Source organism: Antechinus flavipes, chromosome 2 (genome assembly GCF_016432865.1).
Source record: "Antechinus flavipes isolate AdamAnt ecotype Samford, QLD, Australia chromosome 2, AdamAnt_v2, whole genome shotgun sequence".
Lineage (NCBI taxonomy): Eukaryota > Metazoa > Chordata > Mammalia > Dasyuromorphia > Dasyuridae > Antechinus > Antechinus flavipes.
Genome location: NC_067399.1, coordinates 365,486,124 through 365,510,649, shown reverse-complemented (window position 1 = coordinate 365,510,649; position 24,526 = coordinate 365,486,124). Strand labels below are relative to the sequence as shown.

The 24,526-nt window shown below is 33.1% G+C and overlaps 1 protein-coding gene across 4 annotated transcripts in view; it reads left to right on the top strand.

Annotated features, from left to right (window-relative positions):
- Positions 1–24,526, top strand: part of ACSL6 (acyl-CoA synthetase long chain family member 6) — a 140,459-nt gene that overhangs the window by 53,968 nt on the left and 61,965 nt on the right. For all 4 annotated transcript variants that reach the window (XM_051978218.1, XM_051978216.1, XM_051978215.1 and 1 more), the window contains exon 2: positions 14,920–15,140. In XM_051978218.1, the coding sequence (XP_051834178.1) occupies positions 14,920–15,140 (221 nt within the window). The remainder of the gene's footprint in view (positions 1–14,919; positions 15,141–24,526) is intronic.

Sequence of the window (24,526 nt, the reverse complement as noted above, 5' to 3'; positions counted from 1 at the left end):
ATGTTGTGATTCACATTAGTCTCCACAGTCCTTTCTCTGGACGCAAATGGCTCTCTCCATCACAAGTGTGTTAGAATTGACCTGAATCACTTCATTGTTGAATAGAGTCAAGTTCATCACAGTTGATTATCACATAATCTTGTTGCTGTGTACAATGTTCTTTTAGTTCTTCTCACTTCATTTAGCATCACTTCATCTAAGTCTCTTCAGGACTTTCTGAAATTAGGCGCAATTTCCTTTCTTCTGCCAATTCTCCAGTCAAAACAAACTAAATTCTGGGACAATTTTAGAGTCACTCTTACCATCATGGGTCTAGGCTATGATGATATCTGTGTATTATACATTATAGAATCATGGGAATAACAAGATAGTTCAGCAAATCATGTAGACACAAGGACTGGTGAAAGGCCTAACTTTAAGCCCTCCTTAGAAAAGTGGAGGTTCCATGAGTAGAAGTGGCAATGTACTGCTAAACCATGTTGGACAATGGTGATTAGGGTAATTGAAGGGAAAAATTCAGTCATTCAAATCAATCACATCATGTAGCTATCCCAAAGAATCTCTTTTCATTCAGAATGTAATTGATTTATCTCACAAGCCATGTTTCTGAAATGTTCACCTGTACTTCATTGATTCCTGAAAGTCAAATTCCAAAAATATGAAAGAGAGATATCCCCCTCAACTTCATAGTTCTGTCCTCCCACTGACTTAATCACCAAAGACTTCTTGTCTTTCTCTTATTTCCTCACTATAGCTAGAGAAGACATGCAGATGATAGAGCAATATTCACTCTACTTAACTTAAAGTTGACCTTTTAAGCACCTTATTTGCATAATAGCAAATTATTTTTCAAATAGTTGCATGGATTCATTTATTCATTCATTCAGATATATCCTACAATCCCTTCAAACATTGATTATTCTCATCTTTTGTTTTGCTAATAATTATTGATTTGGAACAACATTTTATTATAGTTGTTAATGCAATTCTTCTTTGGGCACTTATCTTTTGGAGAATGCCTTTGGCATGTGTATGGATGTGTAATGTGTGTGTATATACACAGAGACAGAGAGAAAAAGATTTCTGTATGCATATACAGTTTATTTACATATGTATATATTATTATTATACTTGTTAGTTGTCTATCTTAGAAACCATGCTTTATCTGAAAAAAATGATATATTTTCCTCCAATATAACTGCTTTCCTTTTTAACCTAACTCCATTAATTTTATGTGTGCAGAAGCTTTTCAATTTCATGTAATCGACATTATCAATTTATTATTTGTCACTGTCTATCTTTCATTTGTTAAGACTATATCTTATATCCTTAGTTATGAAAGATATATAATCTACTCTGGCAAAATTTTTTTTGGTGTTGTGATCTTTAATATTAAAGTATCCCTTTATAATTTATTGTAAAATAAGACAGAGGGTGATGGTCCAAATCTAATTTCTTCTAGATTATTTTCTAGTTTTCTCAGTAGATTTCTATCAAATGTGAAGTTCTTTCCTAAGTAATTTATGTTTTGGAGTTTATCAAATAGCAGATTATTGAGTTCCATTGTTTCTGATTGTCCCTTGTCTGGTCTTTTCCATTGATTTACTGTTTTATTTTTAAATAATGTTAAATGGTTTGGATATTACTGCTTTAGAATGTATTTTGAGGGATGGAAGTTTTAGAGTTCTTTCAATTTTACCCTTTTTATTATTTCCCTTGATATTTTAGCTCTTTTGCTTCTCCAAATGAATTTTATTATTATTTTGTTAAATTCTGCAAACTATCCTTTTGATGATTTGATTAGAGTATTATTAAACTTATAAATTAAATTAGGCAGTGTCATCATTTTTAATATATTGGCACATCCAAATCATGAGTACTAAATAGTCCTCTAATGAAGTTGTCAAGTTGGCTATTGGTTAATTTAGTTTTTTTTAATTTCTTCTTCTTGTTCTTCTTGTTCTTCTTCTTCTTCTTCTTCTTCGTCTTCGTCTTCGTCTTCTGTGAGCTTGCTACCCTCAGGAAATCTTTTCTGCTTTTTTGACCTCCTCTGCACAGGGCAGAATTAAAGAGGGCAGAGCTGAGTTCTGCTGCTTTTTGTTATGGAATTTTGGAATGAGGACAGTGGTAGAAAGGTGTCCTAATAAAGACTGCCAATTGCAATATAATTTTGCTAAGTGGATCTCAGAGTACAAAGTCATTGATCTATTTGTGGAGCCTATCCAAGCATAGCAGCTGTTCAGAGAGGAGGTGCTAAATGAGCAAAATGTGCATTAGAGATTGGCCTCTCTGCTACCATTTTAAAGTAAACTATATGTAGATTCAAGGTTTCATCCGCTCCTGGAAACTTGGATTTCTTCTAAAAACACTGTATCTCTTACTACTATTTCTTACTTATGTCAACTCTTCTCATTATTAGAGACATGTTGTATTAGAAGTAAGATTTTTTTTTGCCATTCTCTTCCTACCACCATCAGTTATCAACTTCCCCCACACCTTTGAAATTCATAAGATATCACATTCTAAGGATCTTCACAATTGTATGATTCCAACATTGTTTTTTTCTATGCAAACTTGGTCTGGTTCAGCTGTTGGAATGATGTTTCCTAATTATCTGCTTCCCTTCTAATTTTTATTATGTTAGATTTGTTTGTGAAATTTATTTTACATTTAATGTACTCAAAAATTGCACATTTTTATCTTCTGTGATGCTCTTTATTCCTTGTTTGATCATGAATTCTCTCTTTATCTACAGACATAACAGATAATTTCTTCTTTGCTCTTCTAATTTGTTTATGATTTCACCCTTAATGTTAAAGTCATGTAACCATTTAAAACTTATTTCAATATGTTGTAGCAAGAAGTGACAGTCTATCCCTAATTTCTGCTAGATTGATTTCCAATCTTTTTAGCAATTTTTGTTGAACAGTGAGTTCTTACCCTAGTAACTGGAGTCTTAGCCACTAGCTTTTGTGCTTGTTTTTTTCTATATGTTGTATAACTAATACTATGTTCCACTTACATACTTAATAAGTTTTTTAATGATCAATTAGCTATAACAATGTAGTGACAAAATCATCTTGTTTCTATTTCTTCCCATACTTTTTGTCTTCTGTAATTTTTCTAGATCTTTATTATTGTTGTTATTAATTCATATTTGTAGTCAATATGTATATTGCTCTTTTGATTTTTCTTACTATGTTCTATATTAATTTGTATTTTTATGTTTATAATATATTATTATGTCACAATAGTATATTATATTGGCTTACCACATTTTTCCCACTATTACTTAATCACTGGACACACAACTTGTTTCCAGTTTTTTGCTGCTATGAATTCTAAGGTGTTTTTCATAGCAATATAGATATAAAGCTAGAATAATCTTTAAATGCAATGTAGTCTAATTCCCTCATGTTAAAGATTAATGGAGACATTAACTGATTTGTCCAAGATGACATTGCTAATAAGTTACAAAGTCAGAATTCCAAAGTTAGTGCTCTTGCTTTTGATACATTAGTTCATTTGATCTTCATCACAACCTTGTAAGGTTAGTGCTACAGATTATCCCTATTTTAACAAATTGAGATTCAGGTGTTTAACAAAACTGGAATCCAGACCTTCCCAGGGTTGCATAGCTAATAAATATCTTAGGCAGTTTAAATCTAGGTCTTTCTGATTTCAAATTTAGAAGTCTATCCTCCTGCCTCTCAATTAGAATATGGAAGTTAGGCAAGATAATAGTTGATGAATACGAGTGGTATGATTCTCTGAGGATTCCTGCTGCACAGAATAAGCTGAAAGTGATACCAAGGACTTTTGTTTTACCTATGTGGGGGAAGAAGAGAAAGAACAAAGAAAGAATGGGACCAATGCTTAGAGCAGATGAGTGAATTGTGCATGGTAGAGAGAAGGCAAAACTATCCAAATCATTTTATTTTTTCCAGCCTAAAAGAATGATCTTTACACTAGGGAAGAGAAAACCAAAATGGTTAGTAAGGAGGATAAATAAGAAAGGGAATAGTAAGCAAGTCCTTGTCTTTCTTTGATGCCTTTATGTTTCTAATCTAAGATCTACATACTAGAAAGATACAGAACAAATTGATAGGTCATGGGAATTCTATAGATATCATTTTGTAAATTTTAGGAGACCATTTGACAAAGGTCATGCTACCCTTGTGAACAAAATGAAGAAATTTAGACTAGATGAGAGATTTCAAACTTGAGGACTCCGTTTGATTGAAGCCCAAATCAAATTAAAATGAAAGTGGCATGTTTAGTGAAATAAAACTTCCATGATATATGTATTCAGATACATATATCATTGAATTTATATACATATGTATATACATATATATATATATATATATATATATATATATATATATATATATATGTGAGTGTGCTATGGTTATATAAGATACATATTCATATATATATGTATATATATATAATGTTAATTATTTATTATTTTCTAAATAACTATGTGACCAGTAAGGATCTGATTCTATTTGAGTTTGAAATTACTGAGCTAGGTGATAGGAGGATTCAGAAGTGATTGAATGACTAGACTCAAAAGGCAGTTATTAACGGAACAGTATTTTTTAAATTTTTTTAAAATAATATTTTTTCAAATTACATGTAAAAACAATTTTAACATTCTTTTCTTTTAAATTTTGAGTTCTAAATTTTTTTTTTAATTTTGAGAAGGCAAGCAATGATTTAAAACACATTTCCATATTAGTCGAGTTGTAAAAGGAAATAGAAAATAAAGAAAGTAAAAATGTATATTTCAAACTACATTCAGACTTCAACAATTCTTTCTCTGGAGTTGGATAGGATTGTCTTGGATCATTGTATTGATAAGAATAATAGCTAAGTCATATTATTATATAATATTGCTATTACTGTATACAGTGAATAGATCAGTGTTAATTTGGAAAAATGTCTAGGAGAATGTCATTCAGGGTTGTATCTTTGGCAATGTACTGTTCAATATTTTTATCAGTGACTTGAATGAAGTCATAGAGATGGCATGCTTATAAAACCTTCATATGACACAAAGTTGAGAGCAAGAGCCATTTGATACCCTGCATTACTTTATAATAAGAATGTTTCTAAACTAGAACAATGGATTGAATAAACAGTAGTAAAATGAAATTTAATAGTAATACATGTGAAGTACTTCAAATTTTATCTTTCTCTCTCAGGAAGACAAGATGCCTACCTAAGCAATGGTTCTTATGACAAAGAGCTGACAGTTTTTCAATGTATTTTTAAATTTAATGAGTCAATAGTAAAACAATAAAATCATAATCCATAGTAAAAACCACATAATATCTAAAGAATGATACACAATAATCTTGTTTTATTCTAACATGCTCAGAATATGATTAGTAGATTCAGTGTTAGGCCCCAGACTTTGGAAAGGATATTAGAGACAACAGCATAGCAAAAGGCCTCAAGACCATGGAATATAAGGATTGTCAAAAGAAATCGGGAGGTTTAAATCAGAAGAGAAAAGATTTAGATGTGACATGTTGATATTTTCAAATATTTGAATATTGTCATGGGGAAGAAGAATTAGATTTGTTCTGCTTAGTACCGGAGATCAGATCTAGTTATAATGAACATAAGTTGGAGAAAAGCAGATTTATATTTAATGTAAGAAGAAATCCTCAACAATTAGAGCTATTCAAAAGTATTAAGGATTCTCTTGGGAATTAGTGGCTTTCTTTTCTCTAGAAGTCTCCAAGAAAATCTGTATTACTTGATCAAGTGATAAGGGCATAGGATCATGGATTTAGAATAGAAAGGAATCTTAAGGGTCACTAAGTCCACACTTTCCATGTCCAAGCATTTTACAAATGAAGAAACTAAAGATAGTAACATTATAAAGTAAGTGGCATTATAAAAGATTATCCTGTTTAAGTACAGGCAGTGCAGTTTGACAGAAAGTATACAAATTTGGAGTCAGAAGATTTGGGTTCAAATTCTGGTTCTGTCATTTACTAGCTGGATGACATCGGGCAAGTGACTTAATCTTTATGGACCTCAGCTTTCTTATCTCTAAACTGAGATAATTACAAATAATTTCTCATTTCTGATTTTGGTCATTTGTCATTTTTTCCTTTTTTCTTATTAATTTTGCTAATTATTTATGAATTTTAATTGTCTATTTAAAAACCAACATAGGAAGCATGTTTTATTATCCATGATATTTATATTGGTATATTGTACCATTTATGATATTATAGTGACTCTTTTAGCAGCTAGATGGAGCAGTGGATAGAGCACCAGTTCTGGAGTAAGGAAGACTCATCTTTCTAAATTCAAAAAAGCTTCCAGATACTTACTACTTGCGAGACCCTAGGCAAGTCCCTTAACCTTGTTTGCTTCAGTTCCTCACCTGTAAAATGAGCTGGAGAAGGAAATAGCAAAACACTCCAGTATCATTGCCAAACCAACAAACCAAATAGGATCAAGACAAGTGAGATATGATGAAACAACTGAACAACAACAAAAAATTCATGTATATAAACATGTATGTATTTGTACATATCCACACAAATGCATGTGTGATCTTATAGAATATATTCTTTTTTCTTAATGGTTACCCTACACCACTGCCTCTGATGAGAGTACCCATTTTACTATAAAGTAAGTACAATATTAAGTCCATGTCCATCACATTTACTGAATTTTCCATCTCCCACATTATTTTCAGGTAGCTGGTATTATTTAATGCACTACTGAAACAGAATCTCATCTTACCCTTGATCATTCTCATTCATCAAAACATATATTTGTATATACATAAAGTGATATTTATTACAAATTTATTTATTTATTTTTGAGTTTTTAATATTTTATTAATGGGAGAGTAAGATTGACTGGACAGGACTCTCGTCTCAGATTATCCAGTCAGACAGAGATAAAGATATACTGGGACTAAGGAATTCATGTTGGTCCCAGGGCTGGAGGAGTCCAGCATACAACTGCCAGCCACCATACTCCAGCAATGAATGGAGGAACCCCAACTTCTTAAATACCTTTTTGGAGACAAAGAAGAGAAAGGGAGGGAAAGTTTTTATCAGGGAGGGGAAGCCATAAAACCCTAAAAAATCCGGAGACAAAGAAGTAAAGATATTGTGGGTTATCTTGGAAAATTCTAAAGGAATATTGTAAATCCATAAAAGAGTCAGGAGATCTACTCTTTTATCTTGCTAATTTATAAGAGATTGAGACAGAACAGTTAAGGAAACTGAGACAGGGAAATTGTAAAGAGAACTGTGGCATAACATTCCACACTCTCTCTCCTAAATATTCAAACCTTTGAATCTTAGCACCTTCCTCTAGATACCCAGGAGGTCTTTGACCCACCTTATGTAAAGCAAATGAGCCAAAAATAAAACTAGAAAAATGTAAGGACTCATGTGGCAAGAGCAAGTCTCTCCCTGATAATCCCAGAGTTAACAGCTGTACAGAGGCTCCCTTGTTGCAAGCATGTCAGGTCCTTTCCAGTTCTGGAGCACCATCTCAGCCAGAGAATCCAATTTGAGATGGACAGTTAGGTCTGTGGTCATTTGTGCACTTAACTCAGTCTCTGCTTACAGATCAGCAGGACCAAAAGCTCAAGCCCATTCAGAGGGGCAGATCTCTCCAGGGGGGAAGAATGAGGCTGTAGTAGCTCCACCCGTCCCCACCCAGAGAAACAGGGCTGCTATTAGAATACAGATTTCTGAGCAAATTATGCACAGTTAGACCATCAAGGCAGGCAAACCCCAAACTTTTTAGGTGCCTCATGCCAAACTTCAAGGTCCTTTGAAATGCTGAAATACTTAATGAACTGGAGTTACAGGACTGAAGAAAAATAGATCAGAGAGACTGCCAGTGTCAGGACAGGTGTCTGATTTCTAAACTTTTTCAAAAAAAATAATAATCCCAAAAACTGAGTCTGCCAGGGAAATTTTAACAAAATAAAGGATTCTAAAACTAAAGCATCCAAATTCAATCTGAACTAGTGAGACAGGGGGTGGGGCAAAAGTGCTTAAGGCAAAGTGAATAGGAGCTAGGGGTTCCCATTCTTTCAGGTATTTTGAAAAAAATATACCAGGTTCCCCAATGTTCTACCAGGTTCCCCAATGTTCTAAAATATACCAGGTTCCCCAATGTTCTACCAGGTTCCCCAATGTTCTATCTCTACCTCCCCCTTTTTTTTTCTCACAGAAAGGAATTATCAAATGACCATTCCCCATATAAATCCCAAGAGCAAATCAAAATCCCTATACATAACAGACTAATACAGTAGCATTTATTTATTACAAATTTAAAAAAATATTTTAAAAAATACATATTATACACATAGAGACCCACCTGTAAGTATATTCAAGTAGGCATATGGAGGTACATATATATGTATATGAATGCATATATATGTGTGTGCACATACACACAAACTTGCCAATGCATTTCTATCTATTTACATAAACCAAGCTTGTTTTCTTTTAAGTGAATGGAGATGTCATCCTTAGGATTTGGCTGGTAGGAGGCCCTATGGTTTGAACTACTGGCATAGCTTCCTGTTCACCTGGTATAAAGAGCTTATTCTGTAAGGAGCTAGAGTTGATAGTGTAATTTAGTTTAGTTTATTGGAAGGTTAATTACTCTGAAAATTAAGCAGAATTTTCACTAAACTATGGGATGTCTTTCTGATCTTGTGTAGCAACAGTAGTAAGTGTGGAGGTGGAAAAGAGCAGGGGTTATTGTGTTTAGTAATTTAAAAAAAGTAGACATCTTATTAAATTTTTTCTAAGTAAAAATATTTTTATTGTATGTAAAGGGCGGGAACTCAGTATGATTGATTTAATCCTACAATAAGGTATTAACAAAGTAGAATTGATAAGACAATGGTTATCTAGGTTTATTATGTGAGTTCTCTAGTTCAATATGATTGATGTAACTTACAACAAATAATGGTTCCCTAGTGATATAATGATTGGTTTATATTCAGTATACTGTAATGCTGTAATTGTAATAGAGTATATAAACTGGGACAAACTCAGCCAGCCAGACTTCAAGATAGATACCCTCGTGGTAGCTCTCCTGCCTTCTCCACTGAAATCCAAGACCCATTCCAGAGGGCCTCCACAAAGCTAGCCCAGGCCCCAGGCAAAGGAGACAGACTGTGTAGGACATAATAAAGACTTTGGACTTTATCCCTGACTATTCTTGTGGTGATTATTCTGCTGAAATCAAACCTGGTCGCAAGACCTCTAGAAACCTATCCAGAATATTACAATTGTACTTCTTGGTCCATGAGTGTTTCATTAAATTACAGTCCCATGCCTGAATCACTGAACTGACCAGAGCTAGTCCTGTTCTAGAATATTTGTGCTAGGAGTTTATATAGTAAAGGAGTTAACCATATTTTCAATATTCGACAGAATTCACTTGTAAAGTGTTCTGGATCCAAAGATTTCCTGTATACAAAATGTACCTCAATGGTTCTTGGTATTTTTATTGATTTCTTTTATGTCAAATACTGCTTAACGTTTGGCTTTACTCTCTTAATAAAATTTCAAAAGTCCAGTGAATAACCTTTATCTTCAAAAATCATCTTGTCTTGCTTTAAAGATGGATTTGAGAATATACAGTCTTTTGGTGCTTTTTCTATTATTGTCTAGCGTTTTTTGTGATATCTCCTTTTTTAAAAAAAGAAAAATAGTTTTGGCATTGAATTTTTTTTGAGGGGGGAGGTGTTACATTGGAGTCACAAATCCTTAAGGATCCAAAACATAAGACGTGTTTTTTTTTTTTTTAAATAAAGAGGAAAACTGAATTTTGGAGAAGGGACACAAGTTGCAAATGAGATGAGTTGTTCCAGGTTACAAAGCTATAAAATGGTAGAGCCTGGTTATTGTTATTGTTCAGCTATTTGCAACCGTGTCTGACTTTTCGTGATCTTATTTGGGGTTTTCTTAGCAAAGATACTACAGGGCAAAGCCCTACATGCACAAAGAGAGAGGGACCAATGGACTTTCTGCCATAAAAGACCAGATATTAATGACTTTAGGGAATCTTTTCAAAATTATTAAGCCTTGGCATTAATATGTTTTATCAGATGCTTTCATGTTGCTGAACTTTATTTTTAGAGTTATCCCTTTTCTTGCAACTGAATTTTCCTTTGTCCTGAGGAATATTTTGTTGTTATTTTCCCCAGGTACCAGAATTATTAGTTTACAACTTATTATCAAAGAAGAGAGTTTTGTGGCCAACAGAAGTGCAGAAAGCTTATTTTACTGACAACTAGAAGGTGAAATGAACAAAGTCTTAAGAGGAAAACATAAATTCAAATCCAGTCTCACATATTTACTTGCTACGTAACCCTGGGCAAGTCACTCAATCTCTGTTTGCCTCAGTTTCCTCATGTGTAAAACAGAGATAATAATAACACACCTATCTCACAGAATTTTTGGAGAATCTAATGAGACAATAAATTGTAAAAATACTTATCATAGTGCCTAACACATAGTAAGCACTATTTTATAAAAAATTAATTATCATTATTATTATTGTTACTACTACTACTATTGCTACTACTACCATTACTATCACTACCACCACCACCATCACCACCATCACCACCACCACCACCACCACTATTACTACTACTACTTCGATGACGACGATGATGACGACGACGACGACGACTACTACTACTATTACTACTACTACTACTACTACTACTACTACTACTACTACTATTACTACTACTATCACCATTACTACATTATCCCATTCTGTAAAAGGATAGCCATCCCTTCCTTCTAGGTTCCTACTCACTGTTTACTCTTCTTTTCCTTCCCCACCCTGCCAAAGCTGATCCCAAACACCAGGGGCCATTCCCTTGCTGTGTTGACTAAAGTTCTTAATTATAGTCCTTGAGTCTTGCTCATTAAACACCTGCTCCCTCCCCTTGTGATGAATCCACAAGTGACTGGAAGTTTTAAAAGCAATATTTTACTAAGAAACCAGGGTAAACAGAATGAAGCACAAACCTTACACAAGAGACATGAAGAAGAGTACAGCTAGAAAGCTTTTCTGAGCATAGGTATCCATATCACCCTGGTAATAAACAGGAACACTAAGCCTTTTGGTCTGAGGCAAATTAGGGTTTGCTAATTTCTTCTAGGAACTCCTAATCTGAGCAGAATCTAACTCTCTCCCTATATCTGTTCTTGTCTGAGTATGTGTCATGCATTCTTCCCTCTTGCCTTGGAGAGAGACCATGTTAATTTTCATCTTTATATTCCCAATGCACAATATGGTCCTCTGTACCTAATAAACGATTAATAATTGTTGGTGAATAATAAAAGTAGTTGTGTAATCTTATACCACAGGCTTTCATATGACAAATACCTGGGTATACTTTGGGGTGGAATAGATCCATAGATTTCTCTGTGACGGCACAATACTTCTAAATACCAAATCAGATTAAAATGTTAACAGGAAATATCTTTCAACATAAATAAAAATTCAATAGAACACAAGGTATATGTGGTTTTCTAAGTCACTATGAACCCACAGAAATGCTTATAGACAGTTAGTTGTTACCATTTATTGTTTGACTTTGCCTTGAGAGATTGCTCAAGTCACAGGTTTGTTGAAAAACCCCAGATTAAATGTAGCTACTTCATTATACATTATACATTATTCATTATACTAATGCAGAGACCACAAAGTACAAGAAAAAATTATAAGTCAACAAACAAGTATACCTCTTTTCAGAGCTTATGAGGCATATGAACCTGCTCCAATGAGCAATCCTTCTCCAGGGTTCTATATTATCTTGTAGGTAGGATCTCCTAGCAGGCATTACCTCTAAGAGTTGTTCTGCACACTGTATCTATGGCAGCTCTCTCTAGCTCAAGTCTTTTATTTTTTCTTATTTATATTTTTGTTAAATTTGTCTAGGTCTTAAAGGAGGACGTTGAAGTTTTCAGTGATTGTAGTTTTGCTTTCTCTTTACCTTGTAATTTGATTAGCTTCTCCTTTAAGTACTTAGATACTATGTCACTTGGTACACATACACATACACACACACACTGATACAATTTTACTACTTATGGTAACTTTATATATAATGTTGTTCCCCTAATAAAGTTTTCCTTATTTCTTTTATTATTGTCTTGTCTATGATCATGATTACTACCCTTGGTTTAGGGTTGTTGTTCAGTTTGTTTTATTTTTAAAATTCTCCTGTATACAACAGATTCCTACTTCAGCCTCTCCTTTTAACTCTATGTGAATCTTTGGTTTTCAAATGTGTTTCTTGTAAACATTATGATTACTAATTCATCTTTATTTCCATTTTGCAACTGAAATTATTTCATTGATATTATAATTACACATTTGTATATTTTTCTTTCCATCTTTTCCTATTACGGTATTTTTTGTCTCCCAACTTCCTCTTTAAAAAAGAAAAAGATGGAGAAAGAAAAGGAATGTGATCAACACTAGGAATTTATTATTAGTCAGATACTACTCTTTTGACATTCCTATATTCATTCTACCTGGTTTTTAGGTTCCTAGATCACTGGTCCTTATGTTTTCTTTCTCTTCTTTTGATTCATCATTTATCATCAGTCCTTCATTTTCAGACATTGTTTTTCTTTTGGCTTTACCTTCTCTAATTCTAACTTTACTTTTAAATCCCTCTCCCAATTCCCTATATCCTATTTACCTATTGATTTAAAAGTATTTCTGCACTAAACTCATGTTCAACCTTCCTTTGCTTGATTCACATAAAAAGGTGAGGTTCAAGGGATGAAGTCTCCCACCCCACTTCAGTGCTTGAATGGAAGGGGGGAGCAGGAATAACTTGATCTCTTCAGTGTCTGATTTCATTGCTCAGTCACTGAGCAATTTGGTGGTTTCAGATATTATCTTCAGGTTTGTTCTGTCTAGATATCATGCTGGATACTAGCCTATCCCTTTGGCACATCTTCTAAAGTAGGACATCCAAAGACTTTGGACTATCTTTTGGTATAATCTTAAACTGGACTGAATAGCTCATTGGTGTTTTCTTTCTGGTTTTGTTTAATTTGCTTCTTTTCATTTTTCTGGGGGTATTTCCAATAGAACTAAACTTGGTTAGTACTTTTTTCATAGTTGTATTTTCTGAAAGTCTCTCTCATTAGATGCCAACAGATGGTCATTTTTCCCTCTGTAGTTCTCTCCTGCTCCCAGAAGGCTGTCACACTAACACCACTTTTGTGGCTATGTTAAAGATTAGGATGGTGGGTGGAGTGGGGAGAGGAATACCAGTATAGCAGAAGAGTTATTTTACAATTTTCCTATAATCAGAACATGATGGCCCACCAGGGCGTGTCTACTCTTAAATTTCTTTCTTGTGGTTTATACTAAATTATAGCCTTACCAATGTTTGCATAGTAGTTGGAGCATAAATCCATCCCTTTCACTTTTGAACAAGTCTCTATCAATGATAAAAGGTTAGATCAAAATTAATCTAGAATATACTATTCTCCTTTATTCCACTACCTGAGCAAGTTATTTCTCACCCACATCAGTATTTCCCAGGAACCTAAAAGCCTGGCCTTTCAGTTCCCTCCCTCCAAGTTGTATCATCCATCCTAAGAATCCATTTTCATCCCATTGGGTTGGTTTACTAAAATTTCCCTGGAAATTGCAGAGTAGAACAATATGAGAATTTGGAAACATAGAGTAATGCAGTAGAGAGCCCTAAATACCAGGGAAAGGAACTTTATGCATAAGATAATAAGGGGCTATCATGGAAAAGGGAAGGTCATTCAGTCATTCCTTTCTTGTGTGTGAAGCAAAGACAGTTGTTGTTGTTGTTGTTGTTGTTGTTGTTGTTGTTGTTGTTGTTGTTGTTGTTGTTGTTGTTATTGTTTTGAATTAGGAAATAACTTGCCAAGATTTACTTGTTAAAACTTCCTAATTTAGACCCAACACCTGAGCCTTATAGTAGGGACATGGCAAGTAATTAGATACATATATTGCTCAGATCTCTGATTCTACAGAGCTGCCAGTTTATTATAGGGTTCTTTTCAAACCTTACATATGGAGTAATTGAGGAATTGAAGGAGTTAACTATTTACCTGTTCCAGGAAATATATGGAAAACATGATATAGACTACTAACACTGACCTCATCCACTTTTTTAAAACTATGCCCAAGAGACTGATACTTAAGTTGGACTCTACCATATGAAAGAATTGGAGGGGTAAGATTATGAAAAACACTTAAAAATTTTAATTCTAAAAGTCAGGTGAACCATTTAAAAAAAAAAAACTACTGGGTTGAAGATTTCTCTTTTGATTTAAGAAATGAAAAACTGAACAGAAATATGTTTAATGCTGAAACATCAAGCTCTTTTTGTGTGAGGCAAATGTATTCTGTACACGCATTCATATGGTCCCTCAACATCGTCCATAAAGAGCTACTGCTCCAGAGACTCATGTGATGCTGAGAAAGACCTAAAGACAGAACAAACATGAAGTCTGTTTCTTTCAAAATCCTTCTGATCAGCCTGTAATCTCTTTGTCTTTGGAAGGAAAGTGACTTCAGAAGTCTGGCACCTGCCTGTCCTCACCAGGCTTTCAGAATCAGTGCTTACTTGGATATAGTGGCTTCTAGCTGAAGGTGCCCCTAACTTTTGGCTTTCCATTTTGTGGGGCTGTTGGGATTAGAGGCACAGTTACCCAAAACCTCAGGCAGTGGATGCCCAGAAGTTAAAAGAATTCTGTGGATATCTTCTGTACACTTGTTCCATATTTTCCATCTTGTCTCCTTGGTCACACTCTCATCTCCCTTCCCCCATTTCTCCCCCCACCCCCCTCAAACCACACTGATTATTGTTTTCCTATCTTACAGAGTTTGCCCTTTCAATCCTGGAGAAAATGCAAGCTCAGGAGATCCTGAGGAGCCTGCGTCTGCCAGAGTTGGATGATTTCAGCCAGTTTTTGCGTAATTTGCCAGCCACCACATTAGTGGGAATTGGGGCTTTTGCTGCTCTGCTGGCCTATTGGTTTGCTAACCGGCCAAAAGCTGTTAAGCCTCCATGTGACCTCCTGATGCAGTCTGAAGAAGCGGAGGTAAGATTGGGAGCCAGAGTACAGGCGAGGGGCCCAAGAAAGCTCTATACTTTTCTGCTTTGGTAAAGCTTCAAGTTTTAACCATACTGACCTTATACAATTGATATTCTGCTGGTTATTACAAATTGCCGCTACACTCACTATTGTTAATGTGTGATGCTGCCACTATTGTGTTTGCCCAGTGTTGCTACTATGTTATTCCTGTCATCATTTGCTATTGCTACTATCTGCCACTGTTACTACCTTCCATTGCTATGTCCTGGATGTACTATTGTTATCTCCCATTCTTACTGCCTCTCACTATTATTGGTACTCCTAGTCACTCTCTGCCCCATTTCTTACCTGAGCTTAACCAGTAAATGGGTGTTTCCTCAATCAAGCTGAGATCTCTTAAAGACCTTAGTTTTAAAAAGTCAAGATGTTTAAAAAAAGTCAAGATCTCCCACTGTGTCCAGGGCCATTTCTAGTCATCCTGATCTATGTCTTGCCACTTGACCCAGATAGCTCCAAAGAACAAAATGAAGCTGGTGACTTTGCACAGTCCTTACTTCAATTCAAATCACTTGCATATCATGGGCATCACCTCTCTGATATGGTGCTCTTCAAGAATGAAGGACAAACAACAAAACATTATTACTGGTACTACCTTCCATTATTAGTGGCTGTTCTTGTTTTTGGTCTTTCCTTCCTAGAATGACTTTGTTTTCTTCCTTTACTTATTATATCATTAATCATCATTTAAACCCTAAATCAAATGTCACCTTCTTTATAGCTCCCTTAATCAATAACAATCCCCCAGACCTCCTGCCACAAACCTCTCAATTTCATCATTCTTTTCTTTAATGTCCTTACGTAATTTTATGTAAAATTAACTATGTTTTTATCTTATTCCCCGACTAAAATGTAAGTTCCAGGAAGAGCAGAAATTGTTTCCTTTCTAAACTTTTCCTGAACCCTAGCATCCAGCTGACAGGGCTCTGTACCCACTAAGGGCTCTGTTTTTTCCTGAATGAATGGATAGTTACTGCTTGCCATTGTTTTCATCTGATACTCCTTTTCTCCTGGTGTTAATGTTTATTTTATCCTAGGGGACAGTGGCTCAGGGTGCCATTAGGTACTAAGGAAAATTGAGCCAAGTTACATGCCCATGGGAGAGATTTATTGTCAGCTTGGCAACAGCCTCCACACTGGCTACCTTCACGGAGACAGAGGAATAAGATTTTTACTCACTCTCAGGAGCAACTTTGTATCGGTGTGAGGGAGAGAATATTGTGGCAGAGAACCCAGAAATTCAGCTGAAGTATGAGGGCAATATGTACTAGGGCTCAGAGGTGAGGAACACTTTATCTTAGAATAAACAATCTAGTCAGAGTTCACCATTCACTACTAGAGCAAGGCTTAGTCATCCTTTAACTTGGGTGTCTCTCCTCTACAAACTGCCTAATATCAGAATGATTGGGCCTCAGGGAATAGGGCAAAAAGGACAGGTTCTGAATTAGGATCCAAGAAAATGTATGCTAAGGATTTGGCCAGGCATTTACAATGAACTTATTCTCTTTTATCTCTAATGTCTTTATCATATAATAATATTTATAATTATCTGTTTTTGGGTACTATTCCCATACTAAGATCATTATAGTGTCCTATATCAGTTAAATGTATGTTCTCTAGTAACTAACGTAGGGACCCTCATGCATTTACTATTGTATTAGTGCTGTTGTATTTTTTAAAGAATAATAAATGTACTGTGATTTCTCTGAAACACCACACTACAATATACTGAGATGAGTCAGAAAAGAAATTCAGCCTGGAAAGTTCATATCACACTAAGAGGCAAAATATGGGAAATACCAGCTGGAAAAATAACTAGAGTTTTTCATACTCAGGGCCAGTACCAAAAAGTTACCCAAAGCAAATGGCAGGAAGGATACCCACAGGTGAATTGAGGAAGGACAGAATAGAATAATAAACAAGTTCAGGCCAGTCAGTCATATAGTAACTTCTGTTTTAACTATTCTTGCTAAGCAGATTATAAATTCTGTTCTTTATAAGCTGGTGAAGGACTACAAGAACCATTAACACTCTCCAAATTTGGTAACCTACTTCAAAGCCCTGATCACCCTGTCCAAATTATGGAATAATAGGCAGATTGATTGAATTAAATCAATCAATTAGTAAGCATTTAATAGTGAAAATTTTTATATATTAACACTATGCTAAATACAGGGAATATAAAAATAAAATAGCCCCAGCCCTCAAGGAGCTTATATTCTATCAGAAGAAATGAATATAAATAAATGTATACAAAGTAAATAAAAGGTAATTGGGAAGAATTAGAAATTTGGGGATCAATGAAATAAAATTATGCTTAAGCTAAATTTTGAAGTCAATCAGGAATTCAAATAGGCTGAAATAGAGAAGGAATGCATTCCAGGATACAGTCAGTACAAAAACATGGAAGCACAAAATGAAGTATCATTTATGAAGAATAGGAAGAAAGTTGTCTTGTAGGATCATGGAGTGTGTGTATGGAAATAATAAATAGTAAGACTGGAAAATAAATTGGAGTCAGATTGTGAAGGGTTATAAATGCCAAAAAGAAATGTAATTTGTCTTTAGAATTAATAGGGAGGCACTGTAATTTATTGACTATTGGCCTTTATGAATATCTCTGTGATAGCTATGTAGAAGCAGAAACCTTAGATAGGGTGATCAGTTAGGAGGTAACAATTGGTGAAGACCTGAACTATAGTGGTGACTGTGTTAGAGAAAAGAGGGAAAGTGAGAAATGCTATAAAAGTGGAATGAGAAAAACCTGTTAATTGATCGGATATATGAGGTAAGATAGAGTAAGAAGTCATGGGTAACTCTAAGCAAGTATGTCTCAGAGCTACATCTAAATGGCTTACAAGAGATGATTTTTGAATTTTCATTAAATAACTTTTTTTTACATTTCAGAAAGTACTACACTTCTGAGCTTGAATTATTGTTTTGTTGGTTGTCTAGATTTAAGAAAGTGTTAATAATGCAGATTAAATTTTAAAAATGGGTGTGCTTATAGTTTTCCCCCTGAGAGAATTTGGTTGTTGAATGCTATATTTAACAGCACATCTCTATATGCTCTATAAACATTGCTTTAATTTAGCAGGCATACAATAGAAAGCTCAGAAAATGGTCATCATTAGACTCAAGGCTTGATGATTGGAAGCTAACAATAATAATAATAACTTGTATTAATATAGAACTTTAAGGTTTGCACCATGTACCCTTGTACCATGTCAACCTCACAACACCTCTAGATTAAAAATTGAAATGGAGAAATCCAGAGAAGAGTTAGATAATGAATTCAATTTTGAACAAGTTGAATTTGAGTTGCCTATGGATGTCCAGTTCAAAATATTCAATGGGTAATTGAGGATGTGGATAACAGGTAGGATATGCTTGATGATGAACCAAGAGAGCATAATTTCATGACAATCCAAATAGAGAAGAGAGTATCCTGAAGAGTTTAGTGATCAGCAAGATCAAATAATACAGAAAGTAATCAAGATGAGGATGATTGGGAAGAAGGCATTAGTTTTAATAATTTAGAGATTATTGCTAACAGTCATTTCTCTCCAAAATTTTGGCCTTTATAGTACTTGCTTCTACTCTTTACCAGATCTTCTATATCTCATACTAAAAATTAATCAGAAAGGCATGTGACAGATAGCAGACTCCTCTTTTTAGCTATTTGAGTTATTCAATTTAATTTGATAAACATTTATTAAACACTCACAATTTACAGAGCATTGTGCTGGGAAAGATGGAAAGTTTAGATGAGACAGGGTTTCTGCCTTCATCTAGTCTAGTGTGAAAATTAGATCAACTCTCCACTTTATTTTCAGTGGGTTTGTTACTACTGAATTCCATTGAGAAAGTCTTTGTTGAGTGTTCTCTATGTACTCTATCATGCGTTATATAATTCAGAAATCAGTTGAAGTTATGCATATTAACATCTGAACTGAGTTTTTTTTAAGTGTTTGTTAATTCAAATGAAACTCTAATAGGTGGGATTTCAAGCATTGTTACAAAGTAAAATGAACAAAATCATATTGTGGGGGAGAGTATTTTTTGAGGCAGGGCCATAAGTAAGCCAACCCTGGACTGAGAATCATTTCTTCAAAGTTGTACTTAATTTGCATGGTATTTTCCCTTCCTTAAGTCACAGTGCCTATAAAACTCCCAAGTTCTTCCTCAACTTTCCAATTATGAGAGATAGCTGGGCTATGTGCAGTATCTGCTATTCATGTGTCTAAATCATTTGTGAATGGGTTCTTTTTAAGGAGGGACTGCCTTCATTTTAAGAAGTCTTGGATATAATTTTGTAAACAAGTTTCCAAAAGTAACATTAGAATTTGATTCAACTCACTTTCTAGAAAAGCTCTCACTTTCTCGGCAAGTACCCAAGCCAAAAAATAACATTAGAATAGGACATATTTTATTTAATCTAACAAAAAATATGTAGAACATACTTTGATCCATGGCCCTCACAGTCAGAAGTACTCTCTTCCTTTTTCCAGAGAGTGTTAAGCAACTTTTCCTTGTTGTGGATACTACCTTCCCTCACAATCCACAATGGCTCACAGTATGCCAACAAAAGGATAAGTCCACATGACATTTTTAATGTATTTTATTGATATCTTTGTTTTTTTCGTCATCATAGTTATCCCAAGAATCTCCTTCAAGCATCACTCCTCCCAGAGAACCATCTCATATAACAATATCATTTACAAAGGGGAAAAATGAGCACAATTGATTGATACATCAAAAAAAGTCCAAATACATAATATATAACACTTGTGGATCTCATAAAGAGGTGGATTGGGAATTTTCTCTCATAATTTTTTACTCAAGTCCTGCTTGATCTTTATAATTTTGTTTTAAATTTTTTAGTATGTAATTATTTCCATTTTTCAGTTACTGTGTATATTGTTTTCTTGGTTCTACTCACTTCATTCTCTATCACTTCATATAGGCATTTCCATGCTTCTCGGAATTTATAACACATAATTTCTTACAGCATAGTAATATTCTATTACATTAATATCATTAATGTTGTTAAATCTTGTCTTCATGACTCTTTTGGAGTTTTCTTGGCAAATATATCAGAGTAGTTTGTCATTTCCTTCTCCAGCTCATTTTACATTTGGGAAACCTGAGGCAAATATCCTCTAACAGGGTCACACAGGTAATATATGTCTGAGTCTGGATTTGAACTCAAATCTTACTGACTCCAGGCCCTATAGTTTACATTGCAACCTAGCTGCTTGTTTCATTACATTCATATACCATGATTTGTTTAGCTATTCCTCAAATAATAGGCTTTTATTTTGTTTCCATTTCTTTGCTTTCATAAGAAGTACAATTAAAAGTATTTTGTTGTATTTGGAAACTTCTTATTATTGACCTCCTTAAGGTTTCATTCTAGTAATAAAGTATATTATTATATACTTACATAAAAAATAATGAATATTTTAGTCACTTAGTGTTTAATTTTAAATTGCTTTCCCAAAATGATTGTACCATTTCACAGCTTTCCAGAATGAATTAGTATGACAGTCATTCCTCAATTTCTCTAACATTAACTATTGCCATTTTTGTTGTTTTAGCCAGTTTTCAGGGAATGAGGTAATATATCAAATTTGTTTTCATTCGCATTTTCTGATGATTACTGATTTGGAGTTCTTTCATAGAGTTGTGAACACTTAATAATTTTTCTTTTGAGAACTATTTATTCATATCCTTTGATCACTTATCTTTTGAGGGAATGGCTAATATTTTAAAGTATATTTATTAATTGTTTATATATTTTGGAAACTAAACCTGTGTTTAGAAATTTAATTTAAAGATTTTTTTTCATTTTTTGCCCATTCAATTACTTCCTTTTTTGTCCTAGGTGTATTAATTTAGTCTAAGCAGAAGCTTTTCAGTTTCATGTAACCAAAGTTATCTATTTTAATCTTTTGAAATTGTCTCTATCTTTTGTTTGGGTAACAATAAATGTTAAGATTGTATTCATTTAGAATGCATTATAAAATGTAGTATGAGGTAATGGTCTAAGTGTAATTTCTGCCAGACTACTTTGTAGTTTTTCCAGCAATTTTTTATAAAATAAGAAAATTTTTTCCTATGTTAATTTGTTTTTTCCATTTTTATCATGCACTGGATCACTAAGTTCTATAATTTCTGATTCTTCCTGGTCTATTCTGCTTTTTCCTTTTAATCAAAAGCATATGGTCTGTATGACTGCTTCTTTATATAGTCCATTTTGAGGTTTGGAAGTACTATTTCTCCTTCATTCTACTTCTTTTCGTCATTTCCCTTGATATTCTAGAAATTTTGATTTTTGAAATGAATTTTGTTATTTTATCAGAGTCTACAAAGTATAATCTTGGTGATTTTTTTGGATGGCATAGCAATTTTAGTATAAATTAGCTTTAGTAATAATTATAATTTTTACTATATTGGCATGTCCTACCCAAGAGCATCGTCCAACCCCTTAAGTTCTCTATTTCTTTAAGGAGTACTTTGTAATTAAGTTTATACAAGTCTTTTGTGTCCTTTGATAGTTCAATACCTAGATATTTTATGTATTTTATAGTTATCTGGATTTGGATTTCCCTTTCTCTTATTGTAATATTACTTTACCATTTTTTATTATATTGAAAAACTGTTGAATTATGAAGATTTGTTTTGTAGTTCATAACTTTGCAGACATTATTAGTTATCTCAAATAGTATATCTTTCTGATGTTTTAAATTTCTTTTTTCTTGTCCTATTGCTATTGTTGGCATTTCCAGAACTCTCTCAAATAATAATAAAGAGAATGAACATCCTTGCTTTACTTTGTTCTTACTGGAAAAGGCTCTCATTTATCTCCATTGCATTTGATGCTTGATTTTGGTTTTAGATTTTCATGATATTATTATGATATCCATATATTTTGTAGGATTTTTGAACTTTATCAAAGAGTTTTTCTGCACCTATTGAGGTAATCATGTGATTTGGGATGTTTTATTTCTTAATATCATTAATTATGTTGATTGTTTTCTAACGTTGTATCATCTTTCAACATCCTGGTATAAATTTCATTTAGCTATAATGAATGATTTCTTGGATAACTTGCTATATAATATATTTGACAGAATTTTGTTTAATATTTTAAAGTCAAAATTAATCCATGTGTTTGGTCTAGTTTTCTTTCTGTGTTTTTAATCTTTCTCTGATTTAGACATTAGGACTATGTATATAACTACATGTATGCTATAATAGGATTCTAGTAGGGTATATTCTTTTTTACTTTTGAAAATAATTGTGAAGTATGGATATTAATTGCTCTTTAAAAGTTTGATAGAATTCTCCTGTGAATTCATCAGGGCCAGGAGGTCTCCCTACCCCTTGGTAATTCCTTTATAACAAGATTCTATTTTCTTTTCTAAAATTGGCTTAAGATCTGTCTTATCTTTTTGTAGTTTGAATATTTTATATTTTTGAAGATATTCCTTTATTTCTCTTATGTTTTCATTTTCATCACATAACTGTGAATAATGTGATTTAATTATTCTTTTTATTCTTTTAGTTTTATTGTGATTTTGCTTTGCTCATTTGTTATTTTATTGGTTCGATTTTCTATCCTCTTCCTTATTATCAGATTAACTAAGGTTTATCAATTTTATTAGTCTTTTTAAAGAATCAGCTTTTAGTTTTATTCATAATTTGTATGGTTTCTTTCCAAAATTTATCTATCATTACTCTCTAATTTAAATTTCTTTTTTGTGCTTATTTTAGTTTTTTTTTATTTGTTGATTTTCTAATTTTTAAAAATGTACATTCAGTTAACTAATCATTTCTTTTTCTATTTTGTTAATGTATGTTTATAAGGATATGATTTTTTTTTTCTCCTGAGGACTGCTTTAGCTGCATATCAGAAATTTTGGTATATTGTTTCATCATTATCATTTTCCTTTTACATAGTTATTAATTGTTTATATGATTTGCTCTCTAATCTACTCATTATGTAGGATCACCTTGTTTCATCTTCATTGGGATTTTTATCTTTTGTTTGTTATTTCTAAACCAATTGCTACTTTTATTGTGCTATGATCTAAAAAGAATTTATTAATGATTTCTGCCTTTTTACATTTGTTTGCAATATCTCTACTTGATCTGTTTTTGTAAAAGTTGTATGGTTTTGAGATTATATATATATTACATAAACATATAATATATAATATATGTAAGTAATCTTTTGAAGTTTAATTTAGAAGATGCTATAAATTTTTTTAACTCTAGTTTCTCCAGAAAATTTTTAATTCCACATTTTCCCTCTTTTTTATCTTTCTGATAGACTTATTTATAACTGAGGGGAGATATTATAGTTTTCTGCCATTATTGTATTACTATCCATGCCATCCTGTAGCTCAGATAATTTTTTTTGTATCAATTTAGATGTAAAAGCACTTGGAATATATGTTTATTACTTATATTGGTTTGTCATCTAAGATTCTTTTCAGCATAATGTAGTTTCCTTAATTATCCCTTTTTATTTTTTAATTGTTTTTGCTTCCCCCCACTCCATAGCATGATTGCAATTCCTACTTTTTTTTATTCATTTGTTGTTGCACAGTAATTTTTTTCTACCTCCTTGGTTCATTTTATGTAGATCTTTGTTTTTTAAATGTATTCATTGTAAGCAACAGATTATTGTTTTGTGGTCTTATCCAATTTGTCATTTGTCATTTTATTAGATTGCTTGATTTATTCACAATTAAAGTTAGGAGGGTTAAGTTATATTTCCTTCCAGTTACCTATAATATTGATTTTTGATTGAATTTTTATTGAGTTATGATTTTTTCTTTCTTCTGGAAACACAATACTATATTACTTTAATCTTTTTTAAGCTGGACTTATACCCACTGAATCTCCTCCTCTCATTTGTTTTCTCATTTGTTATCTTTTTACCTTAAAAGTTTTGCTTATTTTTACATTTTTTCTTTTTTTATTTGTTATATGTACAATTCTTCCCCTTTGCTTTTCCTCTGTTAATTCCATTTAAATGGAATAGATTTCCTCCTTCTTTCTTTCTCTTCGACTAATTCTCTTAAATTTTTATTTCATTTTTTCGCTGTTTTCCAAAAATAATTTCTCTCATTCTCTTCATTATTTATCCTCTCTTTCTACTCTAGACCCTTATTTCCTGATTCATCACCCTTAAAAAAAAGTTTCTTTATTCACTGTATTCTTAATGCAACCAAAACTTCCAATATATCCATTCTATGGTCTCCCCTCTAGCCATTTTCTGCCACTGAGCGAATTAGAACAAAGTGGTAGTGGAAATTAAGTTA